Here is a 23,496-nt window from a genome sequence, read left to right as displayed (position 1 = left end):
CCCAAAGCCATGTTGAATAGCACGACCCATATGAAATCACATCCACCTCCTGATCCAAGATACCCCTACGCCAACCTCCTTCAACCCATCCCCCTAGACATCTCGTCCCATCCCTCTTCCTCCTCAACTTCAACTCAAACCATGGGTCTGTACCCACCCCTCTCCGCATCATCCCCTTCAACGTTGTTTTACCCCAACTCAGGACTGATGGACAATACGACATTATCAAGTATAGGGATGGACAGTCCATCCACATCAACCACCAATCTATATTCGAACCCCACCAAGGCGGATATCCTACGCCGACATTCCATATCTAGATCATACTGGGACGACCCCTCTCCTGAACAGGACGCTCTACTCGCCAATACGGCGTCTCAGCCCAACTCAGCGAGAAATTCGCCGTCCGCACATGACGGTCAGGCGAAACCTAGTGGAAGGAGCGGGCAGAAACGGAGACAGAAGTACACTAGAACGAGGACGGGCTGTTTGTGTTGTCGTGCGAGACGGATCAAGTGTGATGAGGGTAGGCCTACGTGCAAGAGGTGCATTATAGCTAAGAAGGAGGTGAGCGGCTGTCCACATTATTCAGCACCTTGCCCATTCGCATGGCTGGTTCTTCGTGTTTCGTACTCGGGTATGCTTATTTTGCGTTTTACTTGTAGTGCCAATATCCTGATCCTGGAGAGGGCGTAGGTAAGAAACCAAGTGGGAAACACAAACACGGCGATGGATCTAGAAGCAGCACAGAGGAGAGTGAGAGTGAAGAAGAACAGAGACCTGCACCCAAGCGTAGGAGGTCGGATGCAGGTAAACGCAAAGTTTCGTAAGTACATCTTATACCATTGCCTACCAAATGACATAGCTGATACGTTTGTACTTATGTTTCGGCTGAAATAGACCAACCAAAGACAAATCCGCTGTCTCTTACTCATCGCCCGATCAACCCAATGGTGGAACCACATCAAATGCAGAAGTAGGATGGGATGCAAGCTACGTTTCTGGCTCTGGTGCTGGAAGCTCTTCGACAACTATAAATGCAAATTACGATTCTGGATTAGCATTAGGAACGGGATTGGCTAGTTCCGGTGAACAATATTTGGCAGGTCAGATAGGAAAGCAGGATTGGGCGACCTCGGAAGGTGGAGCGCCTATGTTGACTACTCCGAATTGTAAGTGGCTGTTCTCGTAGATCCCGACCGCTGTTCAGTTTCTAATTATATCGATCTGAGCTGATCTGGTATTATTTGATATCTTTCAGTCCTTCTACCATGGTTCCCTACCGCAGAAGAACGAAGTCTCATCCTGCATTACTGTGCAAATGCGGCTTCGCTCATGATGGCCATTCCTAGTGGATTGAACCCAATGTTAGCTATCAATCTGCCATTAGCTCTTGATTCTCCACGAGGTACGTCGTTTCCTCTGACAACTCATCTCCTCATGTCAGAATATTGACGATTTTTTACTTCCAGGATTGAACCCATCCGCCGATGCTCTCAGAGTCGCTCTCCTAGGTATAGGAGCGATTCACCAAGCGTTCTTATTGGCCAGATCGGGAGTAGCGACCTCTCAAACAGCAGCGATGTTCCAATATGCCTCCACCCTCAGAGATACGGGTAAAGAAATGGTCAGAAGAGCTGTGAGGAACGGGGACGGTGCAACGTCGGATGCTGCCCTGGGAGCTAGTACCGCTTTGGGAACTATTGATATCTTCTTTGGGGGGAGTGGGTGGATGGATAATTTCAATTTGGCCAAGGAGATGGTAGCTATGTGAGTCTTGAGCTATGCTTCTACTACGATCTGTATATGAATGACCTGAGGGCCGTAATAAAGGAGGATGCTTATGCTAACTTTGATGGTGTAGTCGTGGTGGACCAGCAGAAATGCTCAAGAAATCGGAACCTCGTAAATTGACTGATGGAGTCACTGTATCTCCCGCAAGGTTGATGCTTGAGATCTTGGCGATATACGAGACTTTCAGTGAGTCTTGGTCCGATGACCCTATGCAGATATCAGATGGCTGATTGGGAAGACTCGTTTAGGCTGCTTGACTACTGGTGAAGAACCAAGTTTGTTCAGTGATAGATGGGAATCTTGGTGGTTGGAAGCTAGTCGGTCGACCTATGAGGAACATTCCGTGGAGAAGCAATTCGGAAGTGAGTGTTTGCAATTCCGCTAGATGATCTGTGGTATGGGGACACTAATGTAGATGGCTTTCGTAGTGTCTCGAGTGATGGTCCTTCTTTTCGCAAGAGTTACCAGACTACTAGCCAGAGTAGCTAGATCCAAAGTGGTGATTACCGAAGACGAGTTTAGCAACACAAGCAATCCACTCTTATCATCCCTTGCTCGAGGATTATCAAATGATGGCAAACCCCTTGACCCGTTGGTCATAGAGGCTAGACAACTGAATAGGGATGTTGACGCTTGGATTGAGAGTCTTCAGCTCAGTACGCTGGAACATGAGAGGGTACAGGTGGGAAATAGAGCTTATGCATATGCTATGAAGGTGGGTCAACTCCTCCTTTACTCTTTTTCCTAAGTCATCCTTGCATAGCGAGGAGTCAGAGTATAAGCTGACTTGTGAACATCTTCGTTTCGAATGAACAGATTCTCCTCCTGAAAATGGTATTCAACTATCCACGAGCAGACGTCAGAGTACAGAATGCCGCTCAACAGGTATTACAACATTGTTCTTGGTCTACAGCCGCCCTGGGCATGTCGATCGAGTAAGTGTTCGGTGTCTGAACCCGATCTGCATATTGGGATGATATAGTTGTAGCTAACTTATGATTCGTACTTCAGTCTCACTTGGCCCGCTATCATCGCTGGATCTTGCGTCGACGGAGCATCTAGACAATGGGTTTCGACCCTTCTTGAGGGATTCAAGTGGGTTTGATTTTCCTCTTTCAGGCACTAGTCATTTTTCCCATCGTCATCCACCACTACAGCTATTTTGTTGCCGTTGACAAGACGTCACTGACAAGTTATGTTTTTGCCCTCACAGATCACAATGCTGCTTCGACATCGAGACTGCTAATCGAATCATATCTGAGGTATGGCGACGGTCGGATTCGGGCGAACCCAGGGCGGATTGGAAGGATGTTTGCGATGATTTGGGATTACAGGTTTTGTGAGTGTGCTCGTGCTTGTGGCGTGATGTCTGGTGCTGACTTTTACTGCGTTCTTGTAGATTATGCTAGGGAAGTTGGCTATCTCACGAAGGTGGTCTGCAAAGTCAAATTACACTGAACCGAATTCAATTCAGCAACGCAGTTGGGCAATATCTATGTCCCTGTTATGCACGGTATTGGTACATCCGTATCGCGAAAAGGTCAATCGTCTTATGATTCATTTTCATCACATCTCATTGTTCATCAATTCGCATCATCATCATTCATCATACGAACAAAGTATATATTATAATATAAATTAACACAACACAACCCATCTTATCTGGTAATGGAAATCTGCATATACAATCAACACAAGCACTCATCACATGCATTATAATTCTTCTTCTTCTTCTACTGCATTTTAGTCTCAAGTTGAATTGGGACAAGTATCCCTTTTGGGATCTAACCATGTCGACTAGCTTGTGTTTTGTCTTGTTGGGACTACTACGAGTATCAGCCTCACGGGAATCATCAGCGATACGACATCATATATGATCCTTTCACGTGGCATGACATAGGAAAGCAAGGCAAGGGCATCGCAAGGGGACGTCGTATATGTAAATGTACATGCGCATGAACCGATTATACCTACAAACAAAACGAGAAACACAAGAGAACCTTGAATCGACGAGGACAAGTAGAATGAAACGAAAGAAGACCAAAGTGTACGATGGGAATGGAAATGGAGAGAAGAAATGCGAACTGAACAACAAGAATACCCCAAATATGATGAATCACACGACCAAGCGACAAACCGCCATCATCTAACCGAGACGCATGCACTGCTCCTACCCCTACTCCTCATCACTATCCAGCTGAGCATAGTTCCCCGGCCCGACCGTCGCCTCACTCATCTCGCTATCCATCCTTTCCAGGTGAGTTGGCCTGACAGGCTGTTTACCTTTTATCCCTCCATTCCCATTTACATTGGCATTACTATCGGGAGTGAGAGCGGGCATATCCAGACTGATTCTTGGTAGACCCCCCTCGGTCCCTGTCCCGTGGGTATGGTTGATCCTCTCTGCGGGTGGACTGGCCAGGGTGGTTATTGGTCCTGCTGCGATAGGTGCAGGGGATGTTGGGCTTAGTCCTGTTGTAGTAGTTGTGGGATGTTTCGAGTGTCCATGTCCATGAGTATGAATATGGGTGGGTTGGGGAATCACCACTGGAGGTGCAGGGGCAGGGACAGGTGAAGCGTCAGAAGTATTGGTTCGAGAGGGAGTAGCAGAAGTAGGTGGAGAAGGCCTTGGTGAGCCGTTGTTACTTGATCCAGCGAATGTAACTGATCTATAATCCCCACTCCCGTTCCCACCGTTCTTACTCGATGCAGAGGAACTTGCTCTTGCTCTTACATGGTTGATCTTGGATAGTAATTTACTCTTCGTACTGGTGTCTGCATTGGACGATCTTCTGTTCGATATTATCGATGACGGACCCGGTCCACCCTGACTTGACGAAGTGACGATGATAGGTGTTGAGTTCGGATTGGGTGCAGATGAATTGGCAGGGTTCAAAGGAGATGAGACGCTAGATACAGATGATTTACGTCGTTCGTCGGCGAGTTTGCGTTGATGGTCTTCGTGGTCCATTAGGGAGAGTCGCATAGCCTCTTCAATCATCAACTGTAAGATATCGTCGAGAAGGCATCAGTATATATGATAAGCACAGTAAATTTAGAAAGTTGAGTAGATCAGTACACACCTCTTCCAACTCTCTCTCCCTGTTTGACGATCTCCTACTTGATCTTCTCGACCCTGCTTCACTATTTTGTTGACCCACTGACATGCTGAAGTCGGCTGTGCCGGGTGCTCGAGAAGATGTGAACCCAATTGGGATCAGTCGATCTCCAACCTAGCATGTCGAAACCAAGATGTCAGTTCTGAACCTCACTCTGCACTCCGATTGATTGATCAACTGACCTGTCTCATGACGATTCTCCTAGAAGCCTTTCGAGCAGCAGCAGCCTTGACAGCATTCAATTTCGTCTCCCAGTCAGGTCGGATCTCATCTGTAACGCAATATATCAGCTGAAATGACCCCAGCTTCTGGCACGGAACAGCTGACGTTGACATACCAATAGTGACAACCTCCTTAGCCTTTGAACTAACACTCTTCCTTCTAACAGTCTCCTTCATCTTGGGGTTCATCCCCGGCCCAACATTCAATTCCGCCTCACTACCCAGACTCAAGGCCTGACTGAATGACGAATCCCCTCCACCAAATTCCGATCCCGGTGAAGTAGCCAAAGCAACACTTGACGAACTGTCCAGAGGGCTCAGGGGCCGCTCGTAGATCACTCCGAAATCGGTTTCCATGCAGAACGGGCAGCATGCCGGGTCGGACTCGAGGTGAGTCAGGGTAGCTTCGGATCGTTTGATTTGGACGAAACATTCTGTGCAGACTGGTTGTTGGCAGCATCTTGAGGTGTTTATGTTTGGTGGGTAGTTCTGTGAAATGTGCAGTGTTAGCGCAGGTAGTGCCAAGAATAACAGTTCGATAACACAGCGGTATGGTGGGGGGAATTTAAGTGTGGAAAAAAAGCAAGGAAGGGATAGACTTAAGATATGTCATTTGAGATGGCTTAAATGATTCGAAAGGATAGAAGTTGGAGTAAAATGCACCCACCAAGAAACAGATCGGACACTCCACAGCAAACCTATAAGCTTTCCTCTCCCTCCTGACCCTCTCCTCCCTCTCACCCTCCCTCCTCTGTGCTTTCTGCTTATTCAGCCCCGCCCCAATCTTCTTCGCCACGCTCCCGACCGTCGAGCTATTCGGCGGATCTCTCTCATCCTTCAGATTCTTCGTAAAAGTATTTTCCACCCCTTCCTCATAATCCTTTTCCCTCGTTTCATTCAATAACTTGAGTATCTCATCCTCCGACCAGTCTTCTTCGAAATCTTCCAATCCTCTATAGAACGGCGCGAGTTTCCCATCGAGGATCAACCTCGTCACTGTCCCTTTGGAGTAGTCGTGAGCCTGTGGATGGGATAGGCAGTGTGGGTTCTGGGGGGATAGGTGCCCTGCATAGGGTAGGAGGACGGGGGTGGATGGTGGAGGAGGTGACGGGGGTGATACGGGGGGTGTGAGACCTGAATGAAAGGTTGAGGTACCCCCGGTGGGTGCTCGGGTACGTATAGGCTGGGGAGTGATTATTGGTCCAGTCGAGGATGACTCTTGGGAAGGTGTTGCGGCGGGAGGTTGAGCAGAGGAAGTAGATTGGGGTTGGGAGGAGGAGGATTGGGTTGAGGATGCGTTACCCATCTTAGTAATTATTGGGTTGTCTGGGTGAACCTTCTTTGAGTTGAAGAGGGATAGTCAGTATAGCTATACAGCTTAAGAAGATTGGGTTGTGAAAGGAGATATGACAACGAGTCTAGAATGAGGGAGAAGAGCTATGCATACGTACCTCTTGCTATGGCCGGTGTATGACTATTACTTGTATGAATGATAGCGATGATGAGATGAGAGATGGTAGATGTGCTATTTATTGACGTTGATTGCGCTAACTGGGAATATGCCGTATGACTTGCACTTATGACGTTTTTCTATCTGTTTTCTTGGTACAATTTGATCGTGTGAAGGCGAATCACAGTATTGTCTCCTGGTGAGGTTGCATGTATGCAGCGGATGTAGGTGACTGATTGTCTATGAGAAGCACCGATGTCATGTACTGATGAAATTGGTCGTTGGGTATGATGCAGTTGAGGATGAAGTTGCTTGTAGTTTTGAAGATAAGGCTTCTAGTGAGATGCACGAGTCGTTGAAGGTGATATTGGGTTGAGCTTTACGTAGACAGTTGACCTATTCTTGAAATGGCAATTACGAGTACGAGTACTACTCTTCCTTTCTCTTCGTCTCTTCGGTTTTTCTGGATGAGCGGTCTTGGCCATTCGACGCTATCTGAGTAGTACAAACTATATATGTGTTTCTGTAGAGTATGTGATGAAGAGAATATAAAATTTCGTCGTCTTTGTCTTTGATAGAAGATGAAGCGGCCGAGATGGACCTCGGACCGGTACTAGTGATGAAGGATGTGTTTCAGCGTCAGCATTAGCGGCGAGGCTGTGAAGGGGAAGGCAGAATAACCCGTTCAGAGCTGGCTCAGGGTTGGTTGGCATGAGAGACAGTCAACGTCACCGATCAAAGGGCAAAGGGAATATCAACGGATAACACCGTTAAACCGATTTAACACTGCGCAGTTGAGATAGGCTCACTCAGATGAATATATAGGTAGGCACGCGAGAGCAGCCAAGTGCCTGATGAAGGTGCTAGCGAGCGACTTGCTCTGATGCGTTGGCTTCAACATGAATGTTCAACATGAATGTATGGATATGAACGTACTTCTTGATACATAGCTGGAGTAGGGTTCACAAAACATACACCATAGACATCATGTCATCCACCAAAGCCGTCTCATCCAAGGGAAATAAAACGTTCACCCCTCGACCACCTCGCTCGGCTGAAGAGAGATTGCCAAAGCTGTATAGGGCGTTGACGGATCAAGTTGATGATGGGTATTTTGCAAATGCCATAAAGACGTGTAAGAAGAGTGAGTTGAATGCCATCTCTTTATCCCAAACGTACCAAAGATGTCCTTGTCGTTCGAAATGATTGCTGATTAATGTATTGTCGTACTGCTTTCTAGTCCTCACCCTCGACCCATCTTCTCAAGCAGCCTACCAGACCTTGCTGTTCCTTCATCTTCAAACGGACGATTATACCTCTGCTATCTCACTTCTAGACAATCCACCCAAAGATTCAAAGGATGCCTTGGAATTCGAGAGGGCATATTGTCTTTATAGATTACACAGGGAGAAGGAGGCGCTGGAGTTGATAGAGGGGAAAGAAGGTAGGAAGGTGCATCATCTCGAAGCTCAGATCGTAAGTTCCCCTTTTCTTCGATGTGAGACGTTGTCATCTGTTGTTGAGCTGATGAGATGCTATTGTGTCACAGAGATATAGACTGGGAGAATATCAAAGAGCTCAGGAGATCTATGATGATCTGCTGGTTGATGTTGGTTCAGTAAGTCTATCTTCCCATCCGCACTATTTGCATTGTGCATGCTGATGCAATCAATTACATTTCAGTCATCGTCCGAACATTCCGATATCCTCACCAACCTAAATGCTTCATCATCCCACCAGACCTTCGCTACATCCACTTACAAATCCCACTTATCATCTTCCAATGATGTGGAGAGTAACGTACCATCCCTACCTACCGGATGGTCTAGATCCTCCTCAACCGATAAGAAAGCTATTACTCCAACTACTGCTACCTCTTCTACTGCTAAAGCTGTGCCGGAAAAGAAGGGGGAGAAGAAGAGGAGGAACAAGTTACCTAAGGGTGCTGTAGTTGGGAAACCATTTACCGAGGATGTGAGTTACCCCTCTTCATTAAATTGTATTTTCCTATATCGTGATGGTCTTACCCATTATAACTTGCTCTACTCTCTCTCTCTCTCTGGTAATTGGTGGTTGGACTGATGTTGATGACTTGTACCTGTTCCAGCCCGAACGATGGATCCCCCTCAAACAACGTCAATCATACATCACCGCTCAAGCTAAGAAGAAGGGTGGTAAAGAAAGTATGGGCACAGGTTTCACTCAGGGTAGTACCGCCCAGGCTTCACACTCTTCTGGTGGTGGTGGAGGGGGAGGAGGGAAGAACAAGAAGGGGAAGAGAAAGTAGATACTATAGTTCAACTGTAGTATCGTCATATAGGACATAGCCAAGAGGCATATGAAGGCGAGTCTGATTTGATATTTCACTTACTTCTTATTTGCACTGAGCTTGAAGCACGTCGTATCTGCTGGTATGTGAGGACGCTGAGAAAGATGACCTGCCAACGTGTTCGCTTGAAACCCATCAGAGGGCGCAATGATTGGCCTCACCTGGACGACGTGAAAGATCATCTCATCGTGACTGACTATGACAAAACCCTTAGGCATGGAGACTGATGCTCTTTCTTTCGTCAGTATGATGATACGTGATCATTCATTGATTATATATCCACTGACCTGCTCAGACATCAATCATTTAATCGAGTAGTTCTTTTATCTCATCGCCATCAACACCTACCTCAACCCCAAAACTCACCTCCCCAAAATTTGATGGAAATTGAGACAGGACGAGGTCTGTGCGCGATATTTTCTGAAAATCATGTTAACAAGGTAGACGCGTATGCTATTGATTTTTCAGAATTCTACTACTCGGAAGACGATCAAACATACACACAACACACATGTTACAACGATTATAACGATGTATAACCAAGAATTCAGTCAGGGTATCATTCTAATTCTAATCACCATCAACAGTTCATTTCATCTTCACTTTCTCTTGAACCATTTATAAAAGATACATCTTCCTCTTTCCTTTCCTTCTTTATCTCTCTTTCATCTTCTTTCTCTTCTTCACCTCACTTCACTTCGATTCGATCTGTACTTGTGCTAATCACCTATCCTACCTCATCCTATCAACAAGGACAATCTGATCCACAAGATCACTCGTTGAATCTACTCTCCTACCTTCCTTCTATATCATCTACATCTACCCTCTCATCTCACTCACATCTTCTTTCGAGGTAGAACGTATCTTCCTTCCTCTCTCATATCTGTCCATATCAGATAGGTTGTATCTTACAAGAATGACAATCCCGCTCACCCCAACGGGAAGTCCTGCTGAGCCTCATACTAGCGCTAGTCCAGCGACTGCCAATCTCGACAAGGTGAGTGATATTTCCTCTTACTCTTCCTTCGTCCCGTTCTCACGATGATCAAAACCTACTTCTTCTTCTTCCATCTTGAGCTGACGAGAGCTATCTCATGTATCCATAGGAACTTCCCTCAACTCCTACCAAGGCTCATACTGCTAAGGCATTCTCCCCCTCTTCAGGTGGAAAGAAGAAACACTCGCCAATTATGGTTAGGTATGTACTCAATCTCCCTTCTTGCTTCTGTAGCTCATCATCCTTGAGCTCCATATACTCGTTTGCCATATCCTTCCTCTCTCGAGTCATCTCATGCTGACATACTACCCTCCCACAGAATCCCCACACCCACCTCTCCAACTCTCGAAGCTGGTAAGGGTAAGAAGTCCGTGCGCAAGGTAATTCAAGCGGGTAAGGGTAGCATGGAGGAAAAGGAAGAAGATGAGGGGAAGAGCTTGGTAAGTGGTATCCTTTCCACTAATAACCACTTATCTCAACGATACAATCCCGTTTTGACCTCAACATGCACATTTGGTAAAGATGCACTGATATACTCATCGAACGCTTAGCTCAACCCTCATTCCTCCACCTTCAAACCGCAATCTACCTTGGAGTCCTTCAGTGCTACAATGCGAGACTTATCTCTGAACGACGCAGGACCTTCCTCCAGACCCCTTCAGGTACGTATAGTCCAAGTCTGTCAGTATGACCGCAGCTGAAACAAACTGTTTTACCAGATTATCACGGAGAAAGAAGGACCTGAAACTCCGAAGAAGAAGAAGGATGGTAAGTGCCACCGGGCATCTTCCCTGGACTCCCCTACTAATTAGTCAACTTTCAACAGCCTCCCACTTTGGAACTCCTCGCCAACCTATCCGAGGGGAGACCTTGGCGTCTACTCCTTCCCTCACCTACACTCCGTTCGCTCCTTCTACTAGCCAATCTTCCAGATTACCGATTACTCCCTCGACACCCGCCACGCCAGTTAGGCGAGGTAATGACAATAGCTTGGAGGGGAAGAACCAGAAAGAACGACAGATGCAAATGGTATCTGGCATGGGTGAGGATCTTCCAGAGGATATTGGGCGATATCTCTTGGTAAGCTACCCAGCCTCAATCAACTCTTCCTCCAAGGGATTAATCTCAATGACGATGTTTAGATCCAGCAAATTCCTCGAGATGCAACGGAAGAAGAGATCAAAAGTTTGATTGAAGTTAGTATAGACCAGCCATTGTTTTCGAGATGTTGTATACTGATTTCTGTATTGAACAGTCAACCTGTAACTTCAAAGCTATCATCATCAAACTTCTCAGATCTCGAGGCTTTGTGAGTTTTCCTTTTGTGATGTATCTGATCGTTATACTGATCGTCTCTACATAAGGTGATTGTGGCCTTCTACGATCCTCGAGAAGCCACCAAGCTCTACAACATACTCCGTACTAGCTCGGTACGCTTCCGCAAGGAGGGACCATCCATTCAACTCCACTGTATGAAGACTGAGTTCACTGTCGTCCAATCAGTAGGTGTTGTTCAAAAAATCATGAAGATTTGTTGCTGACCCTTATGAACCAAGATCATTGGTCGCTCTGCTGGATGGGAGAAGATCTGGGAAGACTCTCACTCCATCATCAAAGTGGAGATCACAGGAGGAGTGGGTGTATCTCGGGAAATCATGGATGTGAGTTGAGCTTTCTAGGATTTTAAGGGTGTGACTGATCATCGCTGTAGAAAACCTTAACGACTTTTGGAGAACTTCAACGCCTTGACGAGGTTGGGAATACAGGACGAGTACGTACAATACATGTCGAGGTTCCAGACCCATCTTCATCGCTGACAGTTGCAACCTACTATAATAGTGTTTCATCGCCGAATATTTCGATACACGACATGCCACCGCAGCAATCGAATCTCTTAATGGCCAAAAGGCCCAACAAGCTTTGATATCTGTCTCGTACCTGAATCCAAATCTCGGGCAACCTTCGGCTCCTGCCACCTTATCCAACTACACTCTTGGCACAGCAGCTTACTTTCCAGGACGATTGGGACAAAGCAGGGCATCATCTCGAGGTCAAACCACTTCAATCGCTTCTTCCGACGTATTCGGATATACCACCTCCACCGAAGCAAGTAGCCCTCTTCACACCCCTAGGACAGCTCCTTTCAGCCGAGTACGAAGTGAATCAGACGTTTTTGATTCACGAAAGTCTTCCTCAATCTACTCGACCGCCTCTCAATCTCGCCAAGCCAGTGGATATTCCACTCCTCAAAAAAGCTGGGCCCGAAATTCTGCCGTGGAGTCTCACTCAGGATACGAGACTCCTCCTCATCTACTCGCCCTGAGCAGAAGACTTCACGAGCCTGGTACCGTCGAAGGTCTGGTCAATAACGCTGATATCGAAGCTCGAGCAAGGCAAGGTCAAGGCCTTGGTGGACATTGGAATTTGAACGATCGAAAAGCTATTCCAGCTCACAATAGAGTCTTCCCAGAGAGGATCCTCACAGGTATGTATATGCCATTCTCGAAGCATGCCAGTGTCTTTGTTGATATTCCATTCGGTGTCAGGACTTGATCCCCGAACTACTGTCATGATCAAAGATGTACCGAACAAACTTTCGAGACAGGAACTCATCGACATTCTTGAAGAAGTGAGTTGCTCTGATTTACCTGCACTTGCAGATGAGGCTTATTTACTCTCACTACAGGTCGTTCCTGGAGACTACGACTTCGTTTATCTTCGATTCGATTTCAAGAACTGCTGTAACGTAAATCAACATTTGGGAAGACAGTCACGCTGACTCAGCCAGGTCGGATACGCTTTCGTTAACTTCTGCTCGGTCAAAGCTCTGTATCAGTTCATCCAAGCTAAAGTCGGGAAGAAATGGAATATGTTTTCCAGTGAGAAGGTCCTTCAAGTGAGTCTCATACTGGGTCATGGCTACGAGAAATAAATGCTGATGCCAAGTCGATGAAGGTTTCATATGCCGATATCCAGTCAGTGCCATTGTTCTGTCTTGTGTCTTGTGAGTCTCGCTGATATCTATCGCAGAGGTAAAGCTGCGTTGATCAACAAGTTCAAGTAAGTCAATCGTTCTTCAGAGGCGTTAGAGCATGAGCTGACGTCTGGCGTTTGTATCAGGAACTCCGCTGTCATGGGAGTCATTGAGGCTTGGCGACCTCAGATCTTCTAGTGAGTCTTGTGTGCTAGATAACCCGCCAGTGAGCTAACAGATGAACAGTTCAAACGGTAGAATGAAAGGTCAACCTGTAAGTTCACAACGATTCCTTTAGGTGCGGGGCCTGTGCTGATACTTGTTCGTTCGTCCAGGAGCCTTTCCCTGACGTAGGTCACACTCCCCTTCAGTATCTAGGGATCCCGATCGTTGACGGTAAGTCAGTCTGATAATCTCGCAATTCGATCAAGATCAACGGCCGCTCAACTCAATAGCTTTTCGAGTAAGTGTTTCTTTAATCTGATCTGAAAGACTGCTAAGATGTTGATCCATAGACGGACCTTCCTACCCTTACGGCTATGAAGATCAGTACTACGATTACACGTCTCCTCACGGTTCCACCTATGGAGTCTAGATGTATCTTCGTCAAGATGCTGCATCACCTACTTTTACCTTGATCCTTGATCTTTATATGTGTTACCTCTACCCAAAATTCTTTGCTTCCTTCCATGTTCTATCATCTTCGTGACATGCCTTCCTAAGAGACTTTTCAATTTATCATTTGTTTTCTTCTTTCTTCCCAATAACCTTTATCTGTGGTCTAGATATCAACTTTCTTTTTTTCATTCTCAACCCTTCATATGTTCACGTATCAATATATCAATCTATCATCTATACCCTCGAGATCAATTCGTAGATCCCCTCACATCATCATTGCATTTATTTCATCATTCATCTTTTCATTTTCCCAATCTTCTAACATCTTCATGATATTTCATCCATCAGAGACGATTCGAAACGAGAGTATACGATCAGCATCAGACATTCATCGGTCATCAAACAACAACATCATCATCAATCTACTTTTCGCTGTTTTGCTTTTGCGCATTAGTATAGCAGCTGCGAGTGTGGTATATACAGATTTTCATGCATGTAATTTATTTATCGCTGTTATCTTCATCATGAACATCATGGACGGGTCAGCATATCTTTGCTTGCTAGGACAATGTTCTTTGCGAGAATATGAAGGTATCTTTGCGAGTCTTTCGCTAGAGACTACATCTTGATCTTTGCCTGATTCAACTCGTGTGGTCGATGAGAAGAATCGACATATGTTGGCAGCTCGACGTCTCATCGTTGATCCGAATCGAAAGGCCTCTGACATATTGGCCTTCTGTTCGCTCTGAAACATGGGATGAAAGGAGATATGGATTTCGATGCTCCAACTCGAAGTATCCGAGAAGTTGCTCACCTTTCAAAGCAAAGAAATGGGTAGTAACGACAAGCCTTGATCGATGTACTGTTTCTCTCTTCTGACTAAGACTCATTTGGATGATGCATGGACAGACATTTTTGGAGCTTGTGCACCTGCGTTTGATCTTGCGTCCGGACGGAAATTCAATTTGTTATCACATTTGAGGAGCTATTTAAGATGCCTTCCTCTCTTGACCATACGGCAACATCACTCATCATCCAGGAAAAAAACCTCCAAGCAGTTCAGCCCAACTCACACCAACATAACCCTATGACCCAAGAACCTCCATCTACCTCGCCCTCTTCTCCACAAGAAACACCCGTACCCCTTCCTCTAACCCCGCCGCCACCCACGCTGTCCCGTTCTAGACAGAGCCTCATCGTTCTCGCACTGGCTCTCCACTCCGTCCTGGACGCTACGGCCGGTTTGGCATTGAACATCGCCTTACCGACTATACAGGAGGAGTTGAATATGGGGGAGAAGGAGGGGGATTTGCAATGGGTCGTATCGGCTTATCATTTGGCTACGGGATGGTGAGTCCTGTACTGTATCTCTTTGATGGTCCGCTCTACTGTATCGATATGTACTGAATTTGTACGGTCTGTGTATATCCGATGTTATGGATGTGACTGATTGTGAGATGTGCGGTGGTAGTTTGCTACTCTTCTGTGGCAAATTGGCGGATAATTTCGGTAGGAAACGAGTCTTGATCAGTGGTGTAGTGCTCTTTGGATCATTCCAATTTGGAGCGGGGTTCATGAGGAATGGGACAGGGTTGATTTGCGCCAGAGCAATCTCAGGAGCAGGTATAGCAATGTCGTGAGTTGTTCTTTCGTCAAAATACCTACCATAGCCATCACGAATCCCACAGGTAGCTGACATATTATATGATTATGCTTTCCCGGTGCAGCGTTCCCAGTGCGGGTGGGATACTGGCAGAAAATTTTACTGGCAAGGCTCGATCTATAGCTTTTACCTGCTATGCAGCGGGATTTGCTATGGGTGGGATCTTGGGGATCATACTTGGGGGATTGTTTGTCTCTTATGTCAGGTAAGTTGGTACCAAAGCACTTGGTCACTGGCAATCATCCTCTGTACCTCATACGGGTGTAGCAACGAGTGCACTATCGTTGCTAATGATCGCGCTTAGATATACATGGCGAGGTGTCCAGTTCTTCCTTGGCGGAATGTGTCTCCTCAACTTGATCATGACGATCCTATTCATCCCGTGGGACAGGTCGCATACTCAAGACAAGCGGATTGACTGGGTTGGGGCATGTCTCCTTACGTGTGGATTAGGATTATTCATGTTTTCTATTAATGGTGCGCACGGTGCGCCGAAGGGATGGAAGACGTCTTGTGAGTGGGATACAAGTGGCCTCAAGAGGAATCTTCAGACACCTCGTTCAACATTCACCTGATATATCAGATTACAACAGTTCCTTATCAGTCAGTACGCATCGATACTGAACTATTAATATCATCTATTCTACTGTAGATATAATCGCCCTCCTTCTTCTCGGGGTACTCCTAATCACCATCTTCTTCTTCTGGGAACATCACCTGACTCACCGAACTTCCCGACCGCCCCTCATGAGATTGGCTTTATGGACCAGAGCACACGGTAGGATGGCGGCTCTGTACTTTACTGCCTTCTTGGGTAATATGGGATACATCGTGGGTCTGTCCTCTCTCACGGAGCGTGTGGCGAAAACTTTAACCTTCAACTGACTTAACCGGTAACAATTCAGAACGCGCTGTATAACGCTACATTGTACTATCAAGACGTCCGCGGTACAGGTCCAATCGGAGCGATGTTGCGCTTCCTCCCTGTTGAAGTCTCTGCGGTATTTTGCACAGTCTTTGTGGCGCTGTTCATTCACAGGGTTCCGGCTTACTGGTTATTGGTCGTAGGTCTTTTGACATGTGGGTGAGTGCACGCCCCTCTCCCTGCTTAGAGTTCCTGGGATCGAAACGAGGGAATGAGCAACTGGTTGATGGACTGGGATGGTAAGCCTCGCGAATATGTGTTTTGCATTATCGGGGGAAGAAACGAATTACTGGAAATTACCTTTCCACGGGATGTGGCTTGTTACCTGTGGGGTATATTTGTGAGTGTGCAGTACTCTGTCTGTCTACAACATAATTCATCAACCGATGTACTGTATATATCACTTCAGCTTACACTATTGTTATGACCCGCAGATTCATGCCAACAGGCTTAATCTTCGTATCGCATTTTGCCCTTTCCGACGAATACAGCGTAGCCACAGGCTTATACCAAACAATGACCCGTCTGGGCATATCAGTGGGACTATCGTTGATGTCTATCATAGTTACCTCAATCAAGAACCAAAATCTTGCAAAGGGGAGAAGCCAGAATGAAAGCTTGTTGAGGGGATTACAAAGTGGGTTTTGGTTGACTGCTGCGTTGTGTTGGGTTGGGGTGGGTGTGGCTGCTATTGCGTTGAGGAGGCTGGGTACGGTTGGGAAAAATGAGGAGACAGAGCACGGAGACCCCGGTGGGGATGGTAGGGCGGGACGAGCTGGTGAAGGTGATGTCGTTGGAGAAGCTGGAAAGAATAGGGATGACGTTGGTATTAGCGGGTGACAGACCTTTTACACCATCCACCTTTGGAGTTTGAGCGTTCTTTCATTGGTTATAAAGGTTTTGCTTGAATGCTGTGACACAAATGACATCCTGACTAAATACTGCATACTGTCCCTTGGTGTTCGCACGATTTCCTTTCAGCTATGGCTTGATGCTCTTTCAGACTGTTGACACACGTCATACCTCTAGCACCCCCGCCATGTCAATGGAGCGCTCCTTTAATCTAGCTGCCACCTCTCGACCCTTAGGCCTCACATAAAGAGTATATATACATATCCATATACGTCAACGGGCAATCCCGGCTTTCCATCTTCTCAGTCCCTCACATCTCATCCCTCTTCAAAGCTATCGCCGACTCAGCTCCTACCATCACACGAGCTACATCGCGACACCACATTATATACCAAATCCCCTTGACCCCAGATCTTACTTTACCAAATCAAACAATCATACACCATGGACGGTCCTCCATCTTTCGTCGAACCTACTATCCCATCTATCCCTCGACCTGTACCTGGTGATCTGCCACATTATCAAGTCTAGCAAGGACGGGTGGGGGTGATCTCTGGACTATCTGTATTGGCGCGAATCGCACCGCGAGCTTCAGTTATGATAGTCACAGTATAGTACAGTCGTACCCTGGTAGTCATAGGTCCATGCATGATGTATCGAGCTGTCATCTGATATTACAATTGTATATGCATGTATACGATGCACCGTACAATATCAAAATTATAATCCCGTATAACTTATCCCCTGAAATCCTCTAATGACCCCTTCTATTATAGTTTTCATACCAATTCCTCTGTAACCCTATTCCTGTCTCTATCTTTCCCATCCGTTCCATCCTTTTGCTCTTCGACTTTCTTCCCCTTCGTAGCCAACTCGATCTCCTCCTTCTTTTCCGTCTTCTTCCCCAACACCCCCAACCCCCTCAGAGCAATCACACCAACAATCAACCCCACCCAACAAGCCGCCGCCGCGAGCCAAAATCCAGCCTGGACACCTTTCAAATATCCATCTACCCTTTCCAGGCCCCGAGCATAAGCCTTCTTACTAGTCACATCAGCTACTACTGAGGAAATGGCCAATCCGAAGGAAGCACCGAGTCGCATGATGGTCATGAGTAGGGCGCCCGCTACGGAGTGTTCGTCTGGGAGGGAGAGGAGGGAAACGAAGATCATAGCTGGGGCGAATACTCTGCGATGTTACATATCAAGGTAGACCATGCTGTACGTCAGTATAAGCGGGATCAGGTGATGAGATAGTATACTTACAGATCTGCCCCAGCAGCCGTGAGCCACATGCCTTGGAATGGGAATGTCCAGTAATTGGTATTCCTCCCAGTTATGGCAAAGAGCATGCAGCCAATCCTGCATGAGTGAACGGTCGAGTCAGTGAGGGGTAGATAAACAGCATTGGACTTGGGTATACACTCACCCACAAGCTAATAGACCTGTACAGACGATCCATTGAGCGGGAACACGATGGATCAATATTCCCACAAGAACATTACAAATCACACCTGATATTTCAGAAGGGAGGAATCGTAAGGTCGTGGCGATTGGGCTGATACCTTGGACTTCTTGGAAGAGTAGTGTGCCCCAGTATAAGGCGGTCTAAAGGGGTAACATATCAGCATGAAACCTTTGAGACATGTACACAATCCAGATCCGGAGGAGATATTGTATATAGCGTAAATTCACTCACGCTAAATGACATCCAAGCTGAAAACCCGATGAAATACACAGCCGCCAATCGACCATTTGCTCTGGTCCATAGTTGTAATCTCATCAAGGGCGGTTTGGAGCCTATACGCTGTACTCTCCTTTCCCATAGGAAGAAGGCTATGATCAACGCTACTCCGAGTACGATGAACGTTATAATGTCTGCGATGTGATATCGTACAGTCAGTTGACGGAGCATCATACAAAGAGAACGCTTTCGGCAAGAGAGGGAATAGTACTCACAGCTTGTTTTCCACCCCTGAGGTGCGGTCTCGCCAGCACTAATCACATACTGAAGCAAGATCAATCCAGAAGTCACAAGCATAGCTCCTGGCCAATCGATACTCTTTTTATCGGTATGGGACGAATCCCAGGGAATGACCAGATGCGCTGCTATACTGGCGGCAAAACCTAGACCACCCAAGAACCATAGTGCAGATCGCCATGAGTGGCTGTGATCGTTCGAGATCTTTATCAGCTGACATTCGATGTGTGTGGAGAGGGGCAAGAGATGCCTCAGCAAAACAATGGATCTGGGGTGGATGGGGAACGTTGTGAGTGGAATGGTATTGCTCACGGAACGAAAGAAACGAAGATTCCTCCGATGATCAGTCCCAGTGCACCTCCTATAGCTGCTCCGGCACCGAAACATGCGAATGCGAGTTGTCGTGCTCTGCCGGTATATGTATGAGCGATGATGCCCGTTGCGCTTGGTGTGCTACGAGGGTAAGGTGATCAGCAGAAAAATCCATTCTGTATACTGTGAGGTCCAGGGCCCCTTTGCGATATCGGATTAGGGATTGAGGTGGTCTCATGAGGCCATAAGGTAAGATAGAATGTCACAATTTGAGACAGTATAAGATGATCGACATGATGACTCACGCCAATGCAGCCCCGCACCCTGCCAATGCCCTCGATACCACCATCCCAATCCCATTCTGCATGAACCCGCCCACAAGGGTCCAGAGGGAGTACCATAACATCCCCGTGGAAAGTAACAGCTTACGTCCATATACATCGGCCAATCTCCCACTGAGAAGTAGCAGGCTGATATCCAAGATCCCAAGATCAGCAAACAGCTGATAATCCACGATATAGCCAAACCATGCCCAGAAGTGCACACATGGTTCCAGTCAAGATGGAAAGAGGGGAGAGTTTGAAAGAGAACTGAACTCACCATCCATTAGTCAAAGCATACGCACTAGCTATCCAAGGCAAATCCGTATCTTTCATACCCAAGTCCTTCTGGATGGTCGGTATCCCAATATTCAATGCCTGCATCCCCGAGACAGTCATCATACTCAACAACGTCAGGGTGATGGCTATAACGATTTGTCGACTCTTGGATAGTTTCGGGACCTCCTCATCGGCGGTTGTAGTTCCATCTTGAGGTGGGGCCTCGTCGACCGGGAGAGGTATTGTTGAAATATCTTTATCTTTGATGGAGGAGATGGAGGGTTGTCTTGCGATGAGGGGTCGGTCAGTTATCGGATTGGAAGGGGTCCTTTTCACCTCCTGCGAAGTGGTGGCCATCACATTTTGTCCTGGCACGTTCTGACCCGATCTTGCTGCGGGGCTGAGAGTACTCGTAGAGCCGGTGGTCATATCTCCATAATGGGTAGTGTCGCTTCTCATCTGGGCCGACAGACGATCTTACTCTTCGTCCTCGTACAGTAAATTAGATTTTACTCTTGCTCGGATTTAGCCGACGCACAGAAACAGTCTAAAGGACTCTGAACGATCGTCGTTGTCGTTGGGACTAAGCTGAATATCTTAGGTGAGTAACCACGATATAAAAGCGTATATGTATGTATGTATATTTACAAGATATGATTGTGTACGAGAGGCAGTAGGAAGACTACCTCGAGAGCGACTTGAACTTTCATATTGTTGTCGATATAAGTCAGATGCGCGTAAAATCACCTAATAATCTGTTCAGACAAATCTTGTGGAGAGAGGTACGTTAAGCGCTAGGTGGTACCATGCGGGTACGGGTAATACCCCACATGGGGCACTCGACTCGATCACATACATACTCGTGTGCGATCCATCTTTGATAGGATGAGGTACTAATCTTACATTACTGACACTGATATGCATATGCAGAATTACTAATTATATGTATCAACCTCACACCAAGGCAAGCACCAAGCACGCACAAATTTATACCTTATTTTCTACCCCATTTCCCTCAATCTTACCCCCATCCTGCATCGGTATCTGTCCATCCCCCACCTTGTCTTTACTCCTCTTCACACCCTTTCCTATAGTCCCCATCCCCCTCAAAGCAATAATAGCAATAAACAACGCCAAAAAGCTCGTAGCTGCCCCTAACCAGAACGCAGCGTGATATCCCTCCAATAACGATTCCTTATGCGTCTTCAATCCTGTCTTAGCAGCTTTGTTATATTGGACATCCGATATTACAGATGTTACTGCCAGACCGAACGATCCACCAAGTTGGATGAGCGTTTGGAACAATGCTCCTGCTACGGAGTGTTCGTCGGGGAGTGAAAGGGCTGCTACGAATATCAGACCGGTTGCCATCAAGCTGGACGGGAACGAGGGACGGCTGAAATCAGCATCTACCATCTTGGTCGAGGCCTGTTGGTGATACGTACAAGTCTGCTCCCATGACTGATAGCCACATGCCGTTGAATGGTAATCTCCAGTAATTGGTGTTTTCCCATGATAAGGCGAAACATACGTTACCCATGCTACAGAAAAAACCAAATGTTAGTGCCGGGTCGGTACTCGGAAGAGTTCCGTTTCGATTGTAGTTATAAGTAAGTCTCATCACTCACCCAGTAGCTATTAGTCCTACACATACCAGCCATTGGGTAGGTACCACACTGATCAGGAACGCGACAACAACATTACACAAGATTCCAGATACGGATGTGGGTAAGAAACGAAGCATCGCTCCGATTGGACCTGTCTCCTGCACTTCCTGGAAATACAATGTTGCGTGGTAGAACAGAGACTTGCCATTATACATAGATGAATCAGCACCCATCTGAAGCATTCAGACCAGAGACAGAAGCGGTAGACTCACAGTAAAACCCATCCAAGCAACGAAACCGATAAAATACACCGAAGCCAATCTACCTTTCGCTCTGGTCCATAACTGTAATCTCATAAGAGGCGGTCTTGAAGTCTTGTTGATGACATGTCTTTCCCAGAGGAAGAAAGCTACAACCAAGAAGAAGCCGATGATGAGGAGGGCGATGATATCTATAATTCCCCAATGAAGGTCAACCTACATCCGATTGAGGAATACAGATCACAAAATCACTTACATCCGGTCTTCCAGCCATTCGGAGCGGTTTGTCCAGCACTAATGGTGAATTGAAGTAAGATCAAACCGACAGTGACTAATGCAGCACCTATCCAATCTATCCTCTTGTCCTCTGAATGTGGTACATCAGACGGTATGATGAATAATGCGATAGCAGAAATGAGGAAAGCTAATCCTGCAAGCAAGAACAACGCTCCTCTCCAGGTGTTTCTGCAAGTTGCAAAACACAGGTCAGCTGCGAACCACCCTGACGGCAAATCGCGATGGTGAGACAGCTCACTTTACATATGACACGAACAGACCACCAATGATCAACCCGATCGCTCCTCCTACGGGCGCTCCAGCAGAGAAACATGCAAAAGCCGTTGATCTGGCTTTACCCGTGAAGTTCTCCGCTATGATCCCCACTGCACTTGGTGTGCTATTATACCATACTTCCAGTCAGCCAATCGTCTTTCTCCTTCATTCAGAATAGCTTATCCAACCTCAAGGATAAGGAACGGGATAAACTTACCTCATAGCAGCCCCACAACCCGCCAAAGCCCTAGTAACCACCAACCCCGCCCCATTCTTCATAAAACCCCCAATCAACGTCCAGAGCGCAAACCACAATATCCCAGTAACAAACACCAGCTTCCTCCCATGTACATCTGCCAATCTACCACTGAGTAGGAGGAAACATCCGTTCGTAAGTGAATAGGCAGAAGCGATCCACTGGAGGTCCGAGTCAATCATGTGTAAATCATCTTGAATGGTTGGTAGACCGATATTGAGCGTTTGTGAGCCCGCAGCTGACATACACATCGTGAATGTGACTGTCGCTGCTACTAGGAATAACCTCGCTGGGGAGAGGGCCTTGGAAGTTGGAGGAGGTAGATCGGAATCATCGATTGCTACTCTTGATAGTGTTTGTGATAGGTCGACATCGTTATTAGTTGGAGGGGGTTTGTGTGATACTTCCGGTGAGTTGCTATGCTGTGCTGAAGGAGAGGGATCCTGGGGGAGTGTCGGTAGGTTGTCAACATTTGTTGAACTTCTCTGCTGTATTTTGGTATCTACCTCTTCGTCTAGGTGTTTCGATGTTGGTGTGCTCATTGCTAAAGCGTGAGATCCGGTATAGTCGGAGGCTTGAGTTCGTGTTTTCGCGTTTTTGGAAGAATTTTCTTACAGAGGTATTCACAGCTAGATATGTGGATATATTATAGTGTGGTACGTGGGTACTATGTACAATAGAGGAAAGTCTATATGTATGTCAAATGAGAATGAGCATGAAGATGAACAAAGCCAATAAGTCCGGTGTTGCTTGAAAATCATTCACAGTCATCTCCCATCTTTTCACCTTTCACTTTCTATATTTGCTCTTTCTCGCGCATGTCCGACTCGGCCGGATCTTGATTTCTATAGTTTGTGCCGGTCGGTGATGTCCGCTTTACTCACCACGAGTTCCAACGGAAAAGAGGAGTGCGTTGACCTGTGTGTTCATCGAGAATGTTGTGGGAGGGGATCACAACATTTAATGATTAATGATTGTGATTACTGTG

The 23,496-nt window shown here is 46.6% G+C and overlaps 7 protein-coding genes across 7 annotated transcripts; 4 read left to right on the top strand and 3 right to left on the bottom strand.

Annotated features, from left to right (window-relative positions):
- Nucleotides 1-9: 9 nt before the first annotated feature.
- I302_105211 (uncharacterized protein) lies at nucleotides 10-3,137 on the top strand (the record flags this gene model as incomplete). Its single annotated transcript, XM_065870034.1, has 11 exons — nucleotides 10-567; nucleotides 666-826; nucleotides 901-1,172; nucleotides 1,262-1,408; nucleotides 1,473-1,770; nucleotides 1,865-1,980; nucleotides 2,043-2,156; nucleotides 2,223-2,509; nucleotides 2,611-2,729; nucleotides 2,806-2,889; nucleotides 3,008-3,137. 11 exons carry the CDS (start codon nucleotides 10-12, stop codon nucleotides 3,135-3,137), a joined length of 2,286 nt encoding a protein of 761 aa, XP_065726106.1.
- Nucleotides 3,138-3,970: 833 nt separating this feature from the next.
- Nucleotides 3,971-6,440, bottom strand: I302_105210 (uncharacterized protein; the record flags this gene model as incomplete). The annotated part of the gene is made up of 5 exons (XM_019195078.1): nucleotides 3,971-4,798; nucleotides 4,878-5,027; nucleotides 5,096-5,184; nucleotides 5,251-5,623; nucleotides 5,802-6,440. 5 exons carry the CDS (start codon nucleotides 6,438-6,440, stop codon nucleotides 3,971-3,973), a joined length of 2,079 nt encoding a protein of 692 aa, XP_019042791.1.
- A 1,131-nt stretch (nucleotides 6,441-7,571) lies between these two features.
- I302_105209 (uncharacterized protein) lies at nucleotides 7,572-8,871 on the top strand (the record flags this gene model as incomplete). Its single annotated transcript, XM_019195077.1, has 5 exons — nucleotides 7,572-7,728; nucleotides 7,825-8,060; nucleotides 8,134-8,202; nucleotides 8,268-8,558; nucleotides 8,692-8,871. 5 exons carry the CDS (start codon nucleotides 7,572-7,574, stop codon nucleotides 8,869-8,871), a joined length of 933 nt encoding a protein of 310 aa, XP_019042790.1.
- Nucleotides 8,872-9,829: 958 nt separating this feature from the next.
- Nucleotides 9,830-13,479, top strand: I302_105208 (uncharacterized protein; the record flags this gene model as incomplete). The annotated part of the gene is made up of 22 exons (XM_065870033.1): nucleotides 9,830-9,910; nucleotides 10,020-10,111; nucleotides 10,230-10,350; nucleotides 10,462-10,572; nucleotides 10,630-10,678; nucleotides 10,737-10,990; nucleotides 11,053-11,106; nucleotides 11,166-11,219; nucleotides 11,275-11,412; nucleotides 11,467-11,571; nucleotides 11,622-11,681; nucleotides 11,750-12,395; nucleotides 12,457-12,539; nucleotides 12,597-12,656; nucleotides 12,699-12,806; nucleotides 12,866-12,885; nucleotides 12,941-12,970; nucleotides 13,031-13,081; nucleotides 13,131-13,158; nucleotides 13,220-13,234; nucleotides 13,290-13,347; nucleotides 13,400-13,479. 22 exons carry the CDS (start codon nucleotides 9,830-9,832, stop codon nucleotides 13,477-13,479), a joined length of 2,298 nt encoding a protein of 765 aa, XP_065726105.1.
- Nucleotides 13,480-14,589: 1,110 nt separating this feature from the next.
- On the top strand, nucleotides 14,590-16,930 carry I302_105207 (uncharacterized protein; the record flags this gene model as incomplete). Its single annotated transcript, XM_019195075.1, has 8 exons — nucleotides 14,590-14,852; nucleotides 14,974-15,138; nucleotides 15,230-15,370; nucleotides 15,470-15,678; nucleotides 15,818-15,996; nucleotides 16,071-16,249; nucleotides 16,335-16,430; nucleotides 16,525-16,930. The coding sequence occupies 8 exons, from the start codon at nucleotides 14,590-14,592 to the stop codon at nucleotides 16,928-16,930; spliced, it is 1,638 nt and encodes a 545-aa protein (XP_019042788.1).
- A 791-nt stretch (nucleotides 16,931-17,721) lies between these two features.
- Nucleotides 17,722-20,292, bottom strand: I302_105206 (uncharacterized protein; the record flags this gene model as incomplete). Its single annotated transcript, XM_019195074.1, has 8 exons — nucleotides 17,722-18,130; nucleotides 18,208-18,303; nucleotides 18,371-18,549; nucleotides 18,641-18,819; nucleotides 18,901-19,109; nucleotides 19,235-19,375; nucleotides 19,540-19,704; nucleotides 19,835-20,292. The coding sequence occupies 8 exons, from the start codon at nucleotides 20,290-20,292 to the stop codon at nucleotides 17,722-17,724; spliced, it is 1,836 nt and encodes a 611-aa protein (XP_019042787.1).
- Nucleotides 20,293-20,820: 528 nt separating this feature from the next.
- Nucleotides 20,821-23,050, bottom strand: I302_105205 (uncharacterized protein; the record flags this gene model as incomplete). Its single annotated transcript, XM_019195073.1, has 7 exons — nucleotides 20,821-21,208; nucleotides 21,279-21,374; nucleotides 21,462-21,640; nucleotides 21,713-21,891; nucleotides 21,957-22,165; nucleotides 22,236-22,376; nucleotides 22,470-23,050. The coding sequence occupies 7 exons, from the start codon at nucleotides 23,048-23,050 to the stop codon at nucleotides 20,821-20,823; spliced, it is 1,773 nt and encodes a 590-aa protein (XP_019042786.1).
- Between the last annotated feature and the right edge of the window lie 446 nt (nucleotides 23,051-23,496).

The sequence above is a fragment of the Kwoniella bestiolae genome, chromosome 3 (genome assembly GCF_000512585.2).
Source record: "Kwoniella bestiolae CBS 10118 chromosome 3, complete sequence".
Classification (NCBI taxonomy): Eukaryota; Fungi; Basidiomycota; class Tremellomycetes; order Tremellales; family Cryptococcaceae; genus Kwoniella; species Kwoniella bestiolae.
Note: the sequence above shows the minus strand (reverse complement) of the source record. Positions and strands in the feature narration are given on the sequence as shown.